The 16,180-nt window shown below is 40.2% G+C and overlaps 1 protein-coding gene across 1 annotated transcript in view; it reads left to right on the top strand.

The window, feature by feature from the left end:
* ENPP1 (ectonucleotide pyrophosphatase/phosphodiesterase 1) overlaps positions 1 to 15,811 on the top strand; it is a 139,062-nt gene extending 123,251 nt beyond the window's left edge. Inside the window, exons 19-25 of the mRNA XM_083176706.1 lie at positions 1,776 to 1,827; positions 4,855 to 5,006; positions 9,031 to 9,166; positions 10,610 to 10,690; positions 12,542 to 12,674; positions 13,550 to 13,706; positions 15,284 to 15,811. Of these exons, the coding sequence (XP_083032832.1) occupies positions 1,776 to 1,827; positions 4,855 to 5,006; positions 9,031 to 9,166; positions 10,610 to 10,690; positions 12,542 to 12,674; positions 13,550 to 13,706; positions 15,284 to 15,448 (876 nt within the window). The 3' untranslated portion in view covers positions 15,449 to 15,811. The remainder of the gene's footprint in view (positions 1 to 1,775; positions 1,828 to 4,854; positions 5,007 to 9,030; positions 9,167 to 10,609; positions 10,691 to 12,541; positions 12,675 to 13,549; positions 13,707 to 15,283) is intronic.
* The last annotated feature ends 369 nt before the right edge of the window (positions 15,812 to 16,180 follow it).

Here is a 16,180-nt window from a genome sequence, read left to right as displayed (position 1 = left end):
CAGCCGGGGGAGACTTTTTATACCAGTCCCCCCGGCCAAAGCATTCACCTGCTGACCGGTCAGTCTGGGCAGGGGTCCTGGGGGAGTTGGGACCCCCCATTGAAGGGGTCCCCCCCTCCAGCATTTACCTGCCCAGGCTGAAGCCTGGGGTTGTCCCCGATGTCCCTGGGCTGTGGGCATCGGTCTGATAAAAGTGTAAAAATTAAATTAAAACTATTGTATATTGCTGTGGAAATATGAGTCCCAGCAAGCTTCCCCTGCATGCAGGAACTTGGAGAACCACAAGTCCCAGCATGCAGGGCTTTAAAGGGCACACTGGAACTTGTAGTTCCCCAGCAATACAAATAGTTAAATAAACACACTGATAAGCAAATTATACTTAGAAGTCTCCTTCGGCATAGATCTGGTCCTCTTCATTCCAAGTAGGATCCCCGGACTTGGCAAAAAATAAAACACTGAAACCGAGCCACCAGACTGAGGAGAAGCCGCACAATGTCAGTGTTTACATCGTGTGGCTCCTCCTCCCAAATGCCGCTATTGGCCGCTAGGCGCCAAGTTCCTACTTGGAACGAAGAGGACCAGATCTACGCCGGAGGAGACTTGTAAGTATAATTTGTTTCAACAGGTACCCCATGGATTTCTTCAGGACCGGACGGATGGATGGACGTAGACCTACCTACGGGCTCAACATAGGTAAGTATTGTGTCAGTGTGTTTATTTAACTATTAGTATTACTGTGGAACTACAAGTTCCAGCGGGCCCTTAAATGCCTTGCATGCTTCTTCAAGTCCCTGCAAGCAGGGGAGGCTTGCTTGGACTCATAGTTCCACAGCAATGTACAATAGTATTTACGGCCATTAATACGAATCCATACGCCATTCGTAAATACAAAGCAGTCGTATTTGACTTCTTTGTAAATTACCCTCCGGAATAAGAATTTGCATACGGCTATAACAGTCGCATGCATTTGTATTAAGAATAAAATCGCATTTGTATTCTTAGCGTGGCTATTGCTAATTTCTAGTTAACTTAAAATATCTGTGATTTATAGATCTTTTCTGCTAATCTACATTCAATTACTTTTAAAAGCTAATTCCACTTTCAGATAAAATCAAGTTTTCTGAAGCAATTTTAATTGCCAAATGTGAAATTGTAGGGGATAAATTACCAACCAATCAGCTTCTTACTAAAAAAAATTAAACTCGGCCAAAAAGACACATTGGACTCTGGAACGGAAACACCCATTGGCAGGGCACCTGTAAAGCATACCTCCCAACTTTCGAAGTTCTGCAAGCGGGACGATGCTCCTGCGCGCCGGAGGCGTGCTGAAATTTTCTGGGTGTGGCCTAATTTGGGGCGTGGCCTATACGCGCGGCTCTTCTGCGAGGCCACGCCCCCATTTTGCCGCTATGGGGGCATGACCCAGAGGCTCTGTGAGCCTCTAGCCATGCCCCCAGCCCCCTGGCTGCGGGAATAGACGCTGTGCGCATGTGGGTGGGACATCGGGACAGGCCCTGACAATCGGGACTGTCCCGATAAAATCGGGACTGTTGGGAGGTATGTGTAAAGTGACAGGGAGGAGGCATATAGTGGATGGTAAAAATGCACTACTGTACAGTGTCTCCCCATATCTTGCGGAATCTGATTTGATTAAAAATATATAATTGATAATTCACATACCATTGATGCATTGCAATTTAAGTTATTATTTATTTTTGGAAATATAAGCATTTGTACACAGAAGTAATACAGTAATAATCTGGTCTATTTTGCAGGCTCTAAAAGAAGTTGGATTTAGGAAACAGTTAATGCTTACACCTCAGAAAGGTAATAATTAAGGTATGGTCATTTTTGTTAATGATAGTGAGACATGAGACCAATCCAATGAGACCAGGGCCAGACAAGAATCCTGTGCAGGAACAGTGCTCGTGCTCTCACTGTGCTATACACAAGCAGAGCATGCTCAGTAGGCTGGGCTTCATATTCCAGCAACTGCCTTGTAAGCTCTAGTACGCACTATACTAAGCCTTGTAATATCTGCTAGCAATATGTAATATGCACTATAATAATGCCTAGCAATATGTACAGTAGCATGCACAACATAAGCCATGTAATAAAGCCTAGCTATATGCACTATGCACTGTGCTAAGCCCTACAATAATGCCTAGAAATATGTAATATATACTGTACTAATGCTGGCCATACATCAGAAAGATCGATCTTAAGATCGATTGTGCTCATGATTGTGTCCAATTTCCCTTCAACTCCCCGGCAGTCCTTGGTGGTTTTTGGACACACAATCTGCATACAATCCATCTTACAATCAATTGAGATTGTATGATTGGGTACAATATCTTTCTGATGTATGGCCACCTTAAGTCCTATAACAATGCCTAGCAATATGTAGAATGCAAAATGTAAGCTTTGTAATAATGCCTTGCAAGAATGAACTTTGTCATTTGTTGTATGCCCAGTACCCATAGACGGATTGAGCCTTTGGAGGGCCCATGCCACTTTACACAGGGGGACCCTCTCTTTTGTTTATACTGGCCGCAAACTTCATGGGAGAATATTTCTCCGTGAAGGGGGAATTAAAGTGTTTTGCTTGCTGACGGGCACTAAATGGTGCCCAACAGAGCCATTAAAAAGAATCGGACCTCTTCTTGGCGAAGGGTTAGCAATATCCTGCCAATCAGCATTTTATCAGTTTTACAGGATATGATCCTGTAATCACACAGCCACTAACAGCATTTAAAAACATATTTGGAGCTGCCAGATAGCATCATCTGCCTGCCTTCCAGGAGCCATGTAGAGCACATGGTACCAAGATTTGAAGGAATTTTACTGGCCCATCCCACCTCTGATCTTCTCAGTTGTGCAATAACCTGCTCAATTCCTTTACTGTTTACTGCATCTTCTCTTGATTTTATAATACAAATGAAGATGCTATCCTTTTTATATATTTATTTTAATTAAATAACTGTGCATTTTCAACATACTCACTTGCCTGTCACTCCACTGGTATATTTATTTATTAATTATTATTATTCCAGTATTAGTTTATTGCTTTTAATCTGAAAAACAATCACCTACATATCCTGTTCAGACCTATTACACCATGCACACATACCTTATATGGTCAAGCAGGACTAGTATATGCAATTTTTGACACGTTTATTTTACTTCTAATGGTTTATATATCTGCTATCTGCCTATTAATAACCAGTCTTGCAGTTCACTGAATTTTTTTTTGTGCTGCTAAGTTTGCTAGGGGTTTATACATAAATGCAAATTCATTAAATTAACATTTACTATTAACGTTGACATGCAAGTACTGGTCTATAGCAAATAACAAATTTGTACATCACTGTCATAATGTCGGCATCACAATGTGGAATTTTACCATGCCAACATAAGTGGATGTTATTAGAAATAAATGTATCCATTAGGTATTGTAGTTGGATGTTTGTATTGGATGTATAAAAGGATGCAGTTAACATAACATAGTAACTAAAATAGAAGTTAGTCCATCGAGTTCAACTTATCAACCTAGTTAACATCCCGGCAGTCTTGATACTGGCAGTTAGAATATTGACACCGGCATCTGGACTTGCAGGCAGAAGACATTAATGGAGATGCCAATGCTGGAATCCTGACTGCTGGCAGCCCAATCGTTAGTATTCCGGGTGGGTTAAGGTTAGGTCAGGGAGGTTGTTAAGCTTCGGCAATATTGGGGACAAGGTTTGGCTGATGGGGGGTGAAGGTAAGGGTTAGACTGCAGGTACTGGTTTGGCTACAGGGCAGGAGGGTTAGGGTCAGGCTACTTAGCAGAACCCTGTCAGGGTTCCCTTCTTTGATATTCTGACCGCTGACATCCCAACTTCTGGTCATCTGTATGTATCCTGCATAATTATATTCGGTACTTATGTAGTATCTGGGCGTCCGATTTAGAAATCGGATCGCATCGCATCGCATGCGACCAAATCGTATGCGATGCGATGGTCAAGATTTTTCCATAGGATTCAATGTTAAAATGGTCTGAGTCCATTTTAACATAGAATTCCATGGGAAAAAGGGGTCCTTTTCCTTTCCCCACTATCCAAGTGGGCATGGAGTTGGATATAAACCTGTGGCGAGCGTAGCGAGCCACCGAGCCCGAAGCGTGGCGAGCGTAGCGAGCCCCGCGAGGGGACACCGAATTCTTTTTAAGAAATATGCGTCCCCTCGCGGGGCTCGCTTCGCGCGCCACGCATCGGGCTCGGTGGCTCGCTGCGCTCGCCACGCTATATATAATCAACTCTATGCCCACTTGGATAGTGGGGAAATGAACAGGACCTTCTTAACATTGAATCCTATGCAAAATCGCATCGCATCGCATCTGATTGTATGCCTTAAGGTAAGGCATACAATCACAAAATCGGCAGCCCAGATACTACATAAGTACCTTATATTCAATATGTAACTACCAAAGCAATAATTAAATGACTTTACAGTAATTCTCCCTTTTCTCTATTTTTGTATATATTTTACAATATTTCCTCTCACCAGAGGGCCACACAAACATGTATCTTTGGTCCTGGACCAATAACCTTTATGCATTGATTATTTTTTTTTGTTACTTTTACTTACTGATCAAACTAATTGGTTACAATGTATTACAACTTTTTAAGTGTTTTTTTTTTTTAAATGCATTGACCTGGACATCCAAGTTACCTGATTTTGTAAAAATACACAATGCTAATATTTAAAAAATATTACTCTGTATGTAATATGTATAATATTATACTGGACATTTATTTGTTGTTGAGTCATTTTGGTTCATTGTTTTTTTTTCTCCTTTGGCTGCCTCATAAGAATCTAACATTATTAAGCACAATCTGCCATTTGGAAGACCAACAGTTTTGCAAAACAGCAGCTATTGCATCTTGTACCATGACAAGTATGTGAGTGGGTACAGCTACAATATTAAGATGCCTCTGTGGAGTTCATATACAATAGGGAAAAATGTAAGTTGTATTCTATTTCACTAAAATACTGGATAGATACTAATACAGGTTGAGTATCCCTTATCCAAATTATTCTGAAAACCATACATCCAGAAAGTGAATGCTAAAAGCACTACTGGGGACATGTTATGTAACTGGCACTACTGGGAACATCTGTAAGAGCACTACTGGTATAGGCATGCGCAGCCCATTTAATTAGGGGGTGCACCATTGGAGGGGCGTGTACATTATCGCCTACTGGGCGTGTCCATCACCGCCTACTGGGCATAAATGCAAGCTAAATATAAGGTGACTTATTTATGTATATGGGCTTTTCCACCCACACATACCAGAAACAGGGTCAGTGGGCGCCGCAGGCACACTGTAAAAATGTAAACTGTAATGCCCATTACACATAATGCCACACACTGTAATGCCCATTACACATTATGCCACACACAGTAATGCCCCCCCATAATGCCACACACTGTAATGCCCATTACACATTATGCCAGGGTTTGAGAAGTTTTTGATAAAATAGGGACAATAGTGACAGTACGCTCCAAAGGCATGCACCAAAAATTTACACCATAATGTCTATTACACGTCACACAGCCATTACATAGTATACCACATGCCCTAATGCCCATTACATGTTATACCACACACTGTAATGCCCATTACATGTTGCGCCTCACATTGTAATGCTCATTACGCCTCACACTGTAATGGCAATTACCTATTAGACCACACACTGTAATGTCAATTACATATTACGCCCCACACTGAATTACCTATTACACATTATGCCACATGCTGTGATGCCCATTACACATTATTCCACACACAGCAATGCCCATTACACATTATGCCATGCACCAAAATACCCATTACACATTATACCACATGTATATGGTGTATACATGTATACATTTCATATTATATCACACACCACATTGCTCATTACACATTATTCCACACACCATAATGCCCCTTACATATTATGCCTTATAAGAGCACTTACCTACATGCTCGTTGTCAGGAATTACATGTTCGATGCCAGGGTTTAAATTCTTCTTTACAGGGTTTACATGCTCCTTGACATGGCCGGTGGGGGGGGGGGAGAAAGGGGGTTGCATGCTCTTTGCCACAGGGACCACATGCTCATTCCCCGTGATAGTTGCATGCTCATTGCCAGGAGGGATTACATGCTCGCTGTCCAGGGGGATTACATGCTCGATGTCTGCGGGGATTACATGTTTATTGCCCACATATAATGCCTCCCTTAGTTCTATATACATAATGCCCCCGTAGTTCCACATGCATAATGCCACCCATAGTGTCACATGTATAATGCCCCCCGTAGTGCCACACACATAATGCTAATCCTTTCATGTCACACACAATGCCTCAATAGTGCCATAGACATACTGCATCCTATAGTGAAACACACATAATGCCCCTGTAGTGCCACATGCATAATTCCCCCTGTAGTGCCACACACATAATGCCCCCATATTGCCACGCAATGTAATGCCCCCATAGTGCTATATACACAGCTCTGTCCCATATACACAGTGGCGTGTATATGGGACAGAGCTGCCTTGAGCCTGCGGAGGGAGGGGAGAGCACTGCCATGGGGAGTAAGCTGCCGCTGTCAGGCAGAAGAGGGAAGGAGGCACTGGGTGGAGGGGGGGACGGCCCTCCTGCTGCCTGGCGAAGGGGGGGGGGAAAGCTGCCGCTGCCGGCCAGGCTGAGGAGGGATGGAGGTGCCAGGCGGTGGGGGGGAAGGAGGCACGGACAGGAACATAAATGTGAAGGAGGCAGCAGCAGCGAGGGGGGTGTCATTAGGAGGTGCTTGTGCACCCCTGGCACCCCCCCCCCCCCCTGCGCACACTTATTACTACTGGGGACATGTTATGTTACTGGCCCTACTGGGAACATGATATGTAACTTGCACTACTGGGGACATGATATGTAACTGGCACTACTGGGGACATGTTATGTAACTGCCACTACTGGGGACATCTGTAACTGGCCCTACTGGGGACATGATATGTAACTGGCACTACTGGGGACATGATCTGTAACTGGCACTACTGGAGACATGATCTGTAACTGGCACTACTGGGGACATGATATGTAACTTGCACTACTGGGGACATGATATGTAACTGGCACTACTGGGGACATGATATGTAACTGGCACTACTGGGGACATGATATGTAACTGGCACTACTGGGGATATGATATGTAACTGGCACTACTGGGGACATGTTATGTAACTGGCACTAAATATTTGCTAGAAAATGATTGCTTGGCATTCAAAGTCAGTGCCTGAGACAAACAAACTTTGTTCCATGTTTTGAAACCTTGTTTATGCACAAATAAAATATATTGTTTTCTATATCATGTGTTTGATGTTGTTATACAACATATACAACATAAATGCAAGATACCTCAAGATACATCATTGAAATATAAAAATATTCTGAAATACAGAATAATCAGTTATCCAACATTCTTCTTGTCCTGAGCATTTTGGATAAGGATACTCAACCTGCAATGTTATATATGCATAGAAGCTAAGAAGTTTCAAAACACATTTGTTATGTTGAACATTAATTGAAATCATGTATGTGTGTGTGTGTGTGTGTGTGTGTGTGTGTATGTATGTATGTATGTATGTGTGTATATATATATATATATATATATATATATATATATATATTATATTAAATGTAGCATATATTTTTAAATAAATGTCTATAAAGTCTTACTATTTACCTGTATGCAGATATTCATCTACTCTATATGCAGAGTTGCACATATCGATATGTCCATACAGCTCACTTACATGAGAAAGAGTCGTCATCGTTATCAGTGCACACATTTGCACCTACTATTACATGGTTCAAGAGATACATTGCAAATCAGATCAATCACTGTGTACGCTGCATATGAGTAGCCTGACATTCTCCCTACAGGCCTACAACTCACCCTTGTCAAGCTCTCAATGAGGAAGTGTCATTTACATCTGCCTAATGTTAAAATATGTAAAACAGAGCATTTGTAAATGCATAAATTAATTGTATACTGTACACTATGGGAAAATCCAAGTTATGTGTGTTTATTTTATTATTCACTCTTCGGGATACGGTCACTAGGTCTACAAGCCTTGGGTCGACACCACTAGGTCGACATGCAGGAAGGTCGACATGCAGGAAAGTCGACATGGGTCATTAGGTTGGCATGCATTAGGTCGACAATCAAAAGGTTGACATGGGATTTTTCACCTTTTTTTTTTAAACCGACATTTGCTGACAGGTGGAATTTCATACCCTACCATCCACTAGGGCGTGGTGGGAGAATAAAATAGTGTGGCTGAAGCATCACAAGCACAGTGAGCCATGCGAGGGGATGGGGTGCTATGTTTTAGTGTCCACCCTCATGTCACCCTTTTGACTGTCAAACTTCCCCATGTCGACCTTCAGTCATGTTGACCTTCATGCATGTCGACCTAATGCTTGTCAACCTAATTGCTGTCTGTCCAATGTCCCATGCCCCACTCTTCAAAGGATGTTAGCAATACTTAAATAAAGTGTTCAATTTGTGCATGTCTTAATGTGCCCAATACTGTATATAATGTAAATGTATGGCATCACTTAGCAAACTGGTAATTGTAGGGTCTAATGTTATCATGGAATAACACAGGAATATTTTCCACACAAGTAACTAAATGTACATGTCATTATTTAATTATGAGTACATCGTATCCTATTGTTCCTTACACATTAAGGGATAACTATCATTTCATAGAAAGTGTCCACTCTGCCAAGTAGATGACAATGCTTTAATAATAAAATGTGTGGCACCACAGGAAAGTTGGTTTCAAGACTTTGGAGTATTAAAATAAAAAAATAAACACCATGAGAAACTGATGACTCCCTTCTGGTGTACACTTGCATTTAAGAATAATATTTATTATATTGACGTGTGTTTTTGCATGTTTGGACTTCTGAACTTTCTCCTAATGTTTCTTAGGAATTTGTGTCTTTTTCCGTGGAAGAGGATTCTTCATGTTTATTTGTGGATGTTCGAATCCCACCCAACCAAAGTCAAAATTGTCAGTTTTACCATGATCATCCATCTCTGAAAGAAGGATTTCTCTTTCCTCCAAGTAACTATACTAATTTAATCTGTATTAATACCTTCTGGCACAGCTGTTTGAACATCACATTGAAACCTCTATATAATGTGCATGACTAGAAACACACTATAAGATTTTCTGTAGAATGTTTCTGGTTGGAACAAAAATATGGTCATGTATGTGAGCAAAGGACAATTGCCCATGGCTCCCAAACACTGGAAAAAAGACAAAACTTCACATTCCAACAAATTTGATTTAACTAGTTTACATGATTGACCATTTTTGCCAATTTTTCAGCATTTGGGAGCAAATGGTTGATTGCCATTTGCTCCAATACCTTACAATATTTTCACTTCAACCAGGAAGATTGGACAGATAATCTTATAATGTGTATCCAGCATAAGTTAATGAAGACTTTCCTAAGTAAATCAAGTAGTCTTTTAAAACATGGCTTCATTATATTTGATAATAAACCTCTTCTGCCACAATTAACTTTTGGGCTCAGGTTTCAAAATGTAACTGATACTGATATAGGGAGGGAGGAAGGGAAGGGAAGGGGGGGGGGGGGTGTGTTAGCCTTGGAAAGTGATAAAGTGGAGAACAATAGCTGCCATGTTACAGGCTGTATTTTAGAAATAATAGGAGCTTGATTGGTTGGTATCTATCACCACTCTCTAAGGATTGCATCTGCTCCATAGGCTTTAAATTGAATAATGTCACCATGGACTCATCCACTTGAAGGGCCAGGGCAGTGATTTGTGGCATCAAGCTGCAGGGGCAGTGGCTTCATTACAGACATTGGGCCAAATGTAATGGGGTGAGAGTTTCAGATAGTGAGAGATTTTGTGAGAGTTTTCCCATTTTTTTTTTTTTAAAGCAGCAATCAATTATATGCAAAATCCACCTGGTTTTGCAGTGGAAATGATTGCCGCTAAAAAAAAAAAAAAAAGGAAAACTCTCACATTAACTTGACAGATAAATACATGTTCTGTCCATGGTTTGTGGAAGTGCCAGTTTGTGCAGAAATTGTATTTACTATAGAGGTTATGAAGTTCTAAAGGAGCCCACAGACGCATCGATCCCGGCATGCGTTCTGTGCTTAACTAGAACACATAGCATCGCATCGTATGCCTTGTGCATGCGATGTGCATGCAATGCGATGCGATAAAAAGCTAGTACAAAAAGTATGTACAGCACATACTTTTTGTACTGTGCGATGAGGTGCCACGGGAGCGTGCACCCCATCGCATAGCATTGCACCGCCGGGATCGGTGTGTGTGTGGGCACCATTACTGATAACTGCTCAGGCTACAGCTACTGCAGCACAATCTGAACTTACTACAAGGAGGACACATACCTGTATATGTTTCAGCCCCAAAATATTGAATTGATGTTTTGCATCCAAACCAATGTGCATGTGATCAATAATAGATGATAAATAGAATGACAGCTATGTTTAAACATATTTTCCAGGCCTCAAAAAAACTTCTGAAAATGTGACTTATTCAGGGCGTACCACCAGCAATATTGTTCCAATGTATCCTGCCTTCCAAGGTCTGTATTACACGTTGGCATTCATAGTGCACTGCTGGGGGGGATACAGTATGTGAACAATTATACCACAACTATGCCCACCACCATACAACTCAATCTAATGGGGACAGGAGGGCACAATTGAATTTATTTATTTTGTAATTAATCAATCCAAAGTCTTGGACTAGGGGGGTGCCTTGAAAAAATGCAGACTCCAGGGTGCCATGATTTCAAAAAGTTTGGAAACCACTGCCATGATGTGTTTATTTAATGACTCTGACCTATCAGTTAGTAGTAGATTGTGAGAAAAGCACTTACATGATTCACAAAAGTACTATCTCTGAAATTACTCAAGGGGTTTGTATTTGTGATGACATGAAGAGTATAGATCTACACCATAAGGTTTTTTTTTTTTTTTAATACAAACTATTTATGGAGATGTAGACATGCAGCAACAGTCATGCCCATACATATTAAAAGCATGGGCAGATTGGCCATAAACCTTACAGAGAAGAATACTGGGATGCCAATGCACCTGTGAGGCCACCTGTCAGCCACTTATTTGTTGCCCTGCCCAGAGTAATGGTCCAATTCCCCTCCTGTCTCCCATGCAAACAACCTTTGCCGGTTCACTGTAGAGTACCCAATGCTGCAAATACTCATCTAAGGTGGGCACCCATCTACTGCATATCCATTGTGTCATCTGTTAAAGGTACATGATTGGGCGCTATATGGGAGTGTATACTGTACATTTCTGGGACGTTTCTGGGCTCCACTGGTTTGGGGTGGGGCTATTTTTTATATTTAAGAGATTATGGTAATGTCTGCCTCACAGAAGTTTTAGGGTATCGGCTCAGTTTTAGTGAAGGGAGGTGGGGTATTATTTAAAATGTGAAAGTTTGTGGTTTGCCACAGCAGCTTAAAGGTCTGGAGGTCACTAGACTGCTAACAGTTTCCACACAGGTGAAGATGTATTAATCCCACTTATTTTGGTAGTTTGTGGCCACTTCTAGAAATGTTTTCCAAAGCTATACTTTCAGTTCTCAATCTGCCCTTGTTATAAAGAAGCAGTATATATATATTTGCTGCAGAAGCAATGTGTATTCATTATTAAACCCAAGTTTTTCTTAAGCAATAATAGTCTAAACACAAAGAGATCAATTTAGTTGCAAGGCCTGTGATCTAGTGGGCATATGCTGTATTTACAGTAGCCTCAGGTCAGAGGCAGATTTTCACAAGGTAAAACAGGCGCAAGGGGCCCCATAAAAGATATCCTGGCCATCCAAAAAATCCCCACCTCACATAGACCTGCCCACACGCCAAAGTCCCTTTTGATGTTCTTTGATGGGATAAGAAATATTTGTATAGTAAAGCAGGCAGTACACTTACCTTAAATATGACACAGTTATTAAGCCAATTCCAAAAGACCTATAGCCTGATTCAGATTTGTATGCAATGCCGATGTTCACGGAGCTGAGTATTTATTGGTAGATTGTACATGCGCCAAGGTACTCTATCGAGGCCTCCTGCAATCTGCAAAAAATATATAGTGCTGTGGATAGTTGCAGGGAGAAGAACCCTAAACTGGTATCTTGCCTATGGCCCCATGAGGTCTAATTGTGCCTTTGCCTCCGGTCCTCTAAAATAATCAATTCTGCAATATCGGGGCATAACTGGGGAGATTTTCACATAACTATTTCTTGAGCAATTGAATCAACCCTTAATTGTACACTCTTGTGCTTTCCCATTCAAAAAAACAACCTTTTTCTTCAAAAGAATGAGAGTTCTTTATAAAATACAATCCTTACGTACTTTGCTATTAATGAGTTTACAAATAGGTTTACGGAAGTACTATTTTGCTTATTTCTTTAGTGATTTGGAATTATGTGCAGAACATACTGTTACTAAAGTATGCTGAGGACAAAAATGGCGTCCATGTGATCAGTGGTCCTATATTTGACAATGATTTTGATGGACGATATGACACCCTGGAGCAAATTAAACAGTAAGTAATTATCCACTGTGAAACTTAAAGGAATTAGGTGAGCTTATGGGCAGATTCAATTAATCAAACTTACTAACAACGGCCATATACGTCCGATCCCTGTACGAATGGGATCGGCCATATTTGACCCGAAAATACGAATGAAGAATAGGACAAATTTACAAAGCCGTCGTATTTTTCTCATTTGGATTTTTCCGATGTCGTAGCCATTCATATTTCATATGTGTCCTATTCGTGCAATGCTTTCCAGTGTAAAAAAAAGAATAAATAATTTTAAAAAAGGGTGTGGAATTCTAACAAATATAAATGACAAAAATACGAATTCATCAAGAGAGGTTGAGTATCCCTTATCCGAATATCCCTTATCCAAATTATTCCGAAAACCATACATTCCAGAAGGTTAAAAAATATTATTTTTTTTGCTAAAAACTTACTGGGGACATCTGCAGCAGCACTACTGAGGACATGATATGTAACTGGCACTATATATGTGCAAGACAATGATTGCTTGCCATTCAAATTTAGTACCTGAGATCGTACACAAACTTTGTTTCAGGTTTTCAAACCTTGTTTTTTTGAACAAATAAAATATATTTGTGTGTATTTCATGTGGTTGATGTGTTTATACAGCATAAATGCAAGGTACTTCAAAATACATCATTGAAATATTAAAATATTCCGAACTACGGAATGATCCGTTATCCAAAATTCTCCTGGTCCCGAGCATTTTGGATAAGGGATACTCAACCTGTACATTATATATTGCATTTTGAAATCTATTCTTTTAGGTTTACAATTGTGGACTGGTCATTGCCTTATATTTGTGGTTATTTTCTCACTACATAATATTTTTTAATGTTATTTTTCTCTTTCAGAATGTCAAAGTATTCCAATGTTTACATTCCAACTCACTATTTTATTATCTTGACGAGCTGCAAGAACCCAGCAGAATCTCCATTACAGTGTAACGGACCTCTTGAGGCCTTGTCCTTTATTGTACCACACAGGGCAGATAACACGGAAAGTTGTACTGTAAGTTTAACTTTATTCCTTTTGGTGAGGTTCTTGTGTGTATACACACACAGTTATGTAAATATGGGAAGTGCAGCATATATTGCTTCGGAAGAAAAGATCAATTCAGTTTATTTAAAAAGCACTGGCTCCCTCTTCTGGTAAAGACATGCATATCTGGTATACAATAGATATAGGAACAGAAGATACAAGGTTTGACATGGATACACACATGGATTAAATTCAATGCAAAAATGGTTGACAGGTTTTTTTTGGGGGGGGTCATATTGTAAGGCAAATTAGTGGAAACATGTACACTCACAGGCTTGTATCGCTAGCCACATTTAAGGTTATGTTAGTATTCATAATCCTAGTGCACATGGAAGGTAAAGTATGAAAATGTGAATTTATTTTTCACTTTAAACTTGTAAAAATATGTCAACCTTTTGACCATGTCGACCATATGGTGTCGACATATTGACTGTCGACCTATCATCTAACTGACATACACATATAAATACATATGTGTGTGTATGTATAATCATGTCCTTTTCATCAGTTTTCAAGCGTTGACTGAAAATAATAGAAGCATTTATTTATTTACAGTTTCTTATATAGCGCAGCCGATTCCGTTGCGCTTTACAATTGTAGATAAAACAAACTGGGTAACGACAGACATACTTGGAGGTAGGAGGGCCCTGCTGCAAGCTTACAATCTATAGGGACATAGGAGGGCAACACAAGGACAGGCGCCAGTAATAGCATAGCAGTCCCACCAAGTTACAAGTCCAGAAGGGAAGCTATATAATACATAAGTGCCTCAGGGTTATGTGTGGTATCTAAATATGATAGGCTTGCCGAAAGATTTGAGTTTTCAGGGAGTGCTTGAAAGTTTAGAGGCATGTTATCACATTAACATATCATTCATATATTTGGATGAAACGTGTCGTTTTTGAGATTTAAGGCGAAGCATGGCAGCCGCTGCACTTTACTCTACATAGGTTAGCGAACGCTTTTGAGTGAATCGGCAGAGCAACAGTGCGAGCTGCTGTGGTCGGCATTTAAACACTGCAACAAAAGGCATTTGCAACCTTTGCCTATTTGAATTCCACCCTTATAGGCAACTCTTCCACTGGCTCACTTCTCTAACGTATTACAATTGTTAATGAAGTAACCAATGAGTTAAGGTCCATACACAGCTCAATATAGCCTAGTATGTATGGGCCTTAAGTGGTTTGGTAAACAATATGCCTATATTGTTTGCCAAACCATTGAAGACTCTTGTATACAGTAATTCTGCAAGTTCTAAAGGTGCCCATACACGGTCCGTTAAACGGATCCGTTTGGGTCTTAATTAGCATGCATCGTATCAGATTGCATGCCTAGTGCATGCAATGCGATCCGATACGATGTTTAGCTAGTACAAAAAGTATGTACAGCACATACTTTTTGTACCGTACTATGTGATGCGCGGGAGCACGCATCGCATAGTAGTACAAAACGGACGGTCCGGGAACGGACCGTCTATGGGTACCTTAAGTAGATGATGTTTAGCTATTTATTTTGTTTTTGATTCTCTTTTTGTTTTGCATCTACAGGAATATAAAGATAACGAATCAATGTGGATTGAAGAACTTCTTCGGTTTCATGTTGCCCGTGTGAGGGACATTGAACTACTTACAGCTCTTAGTTTTTATCAAAATGCAAAATATTCAGTTTCTGAACTGTTGCAGCTGAAAACTTTTCTCCCTGATTATTTATGAATGTGTCAAAAGATTTGTATTTTGAAATACAGGACAGTAATTGCCTAATTTCCAAAACATTTCATAGTGGATCTTTATGAAGACATGTTATTATTCCTACATAAAAAGTGATCAAGAATTTCCCTTGAAGTCTTCACAATCTGGGTGTACACCTCTGAAGACATGTAAATGGAAACCCTGGAAGCCACACGGTGCTATCATGTGGGCTCATTCATTAAAATTCACTTGGCAATGGCATAAGTCCTGATCTCATAATGGAATTCCTAAACAAAAGGAGATAATTGTGTTTTACATATGTTGATATCTTTATATTAAATAGAAGTGTTCTTATATTAATAATATTGACTTCCTAATAAATTACATATTCCCTACCAAATTTGGCCAAACTCTTTATTTGATGAAGTACTACTGTATAATGAAGCTGAACGCTCCAGGAAACAAGAACTCTAATTCCCCATTGTTTTCTAGTTTTATCAGCTGAAATTGATTGCCTGTTACACACTGTTTTTTTGTGTGAGATTTATATGTACAATATTTAGAACCTCAAAACATACCCAAATAAGCGTTTTTGCTAAGCTATTTAGGGTAGGTGTTTTCCCGGTGTCTAGATCACCCATAAAGAGCCCATACACATGCAGGGATGTGTGCTAAGCAATTTTGCTAAGTGATTTTACTTGAGCAAAAAAAAAAGACGAAGTAGTGGTTCAAGATGCGATAGTGGCATGCGAGACC

This window comes from Crinia signifera, chromosome 3, assembly GCF_055691185.1.
Source record: "Crinia signifera chromosome 3, ASM5569118v1, whole genome shotgun sequence".
Classification (NCBI taxonomy): Eukaryota; Metazoa; Chordata; class Amphibia; order Anura; family Myobatrachidae; genus Crinia; species Crinia signifera.
The sequence above is the reverse complement of the archived record's forward strand: the minus strand, read 5'-3'. Positions and strand labels throughout refer to the sequence as shown.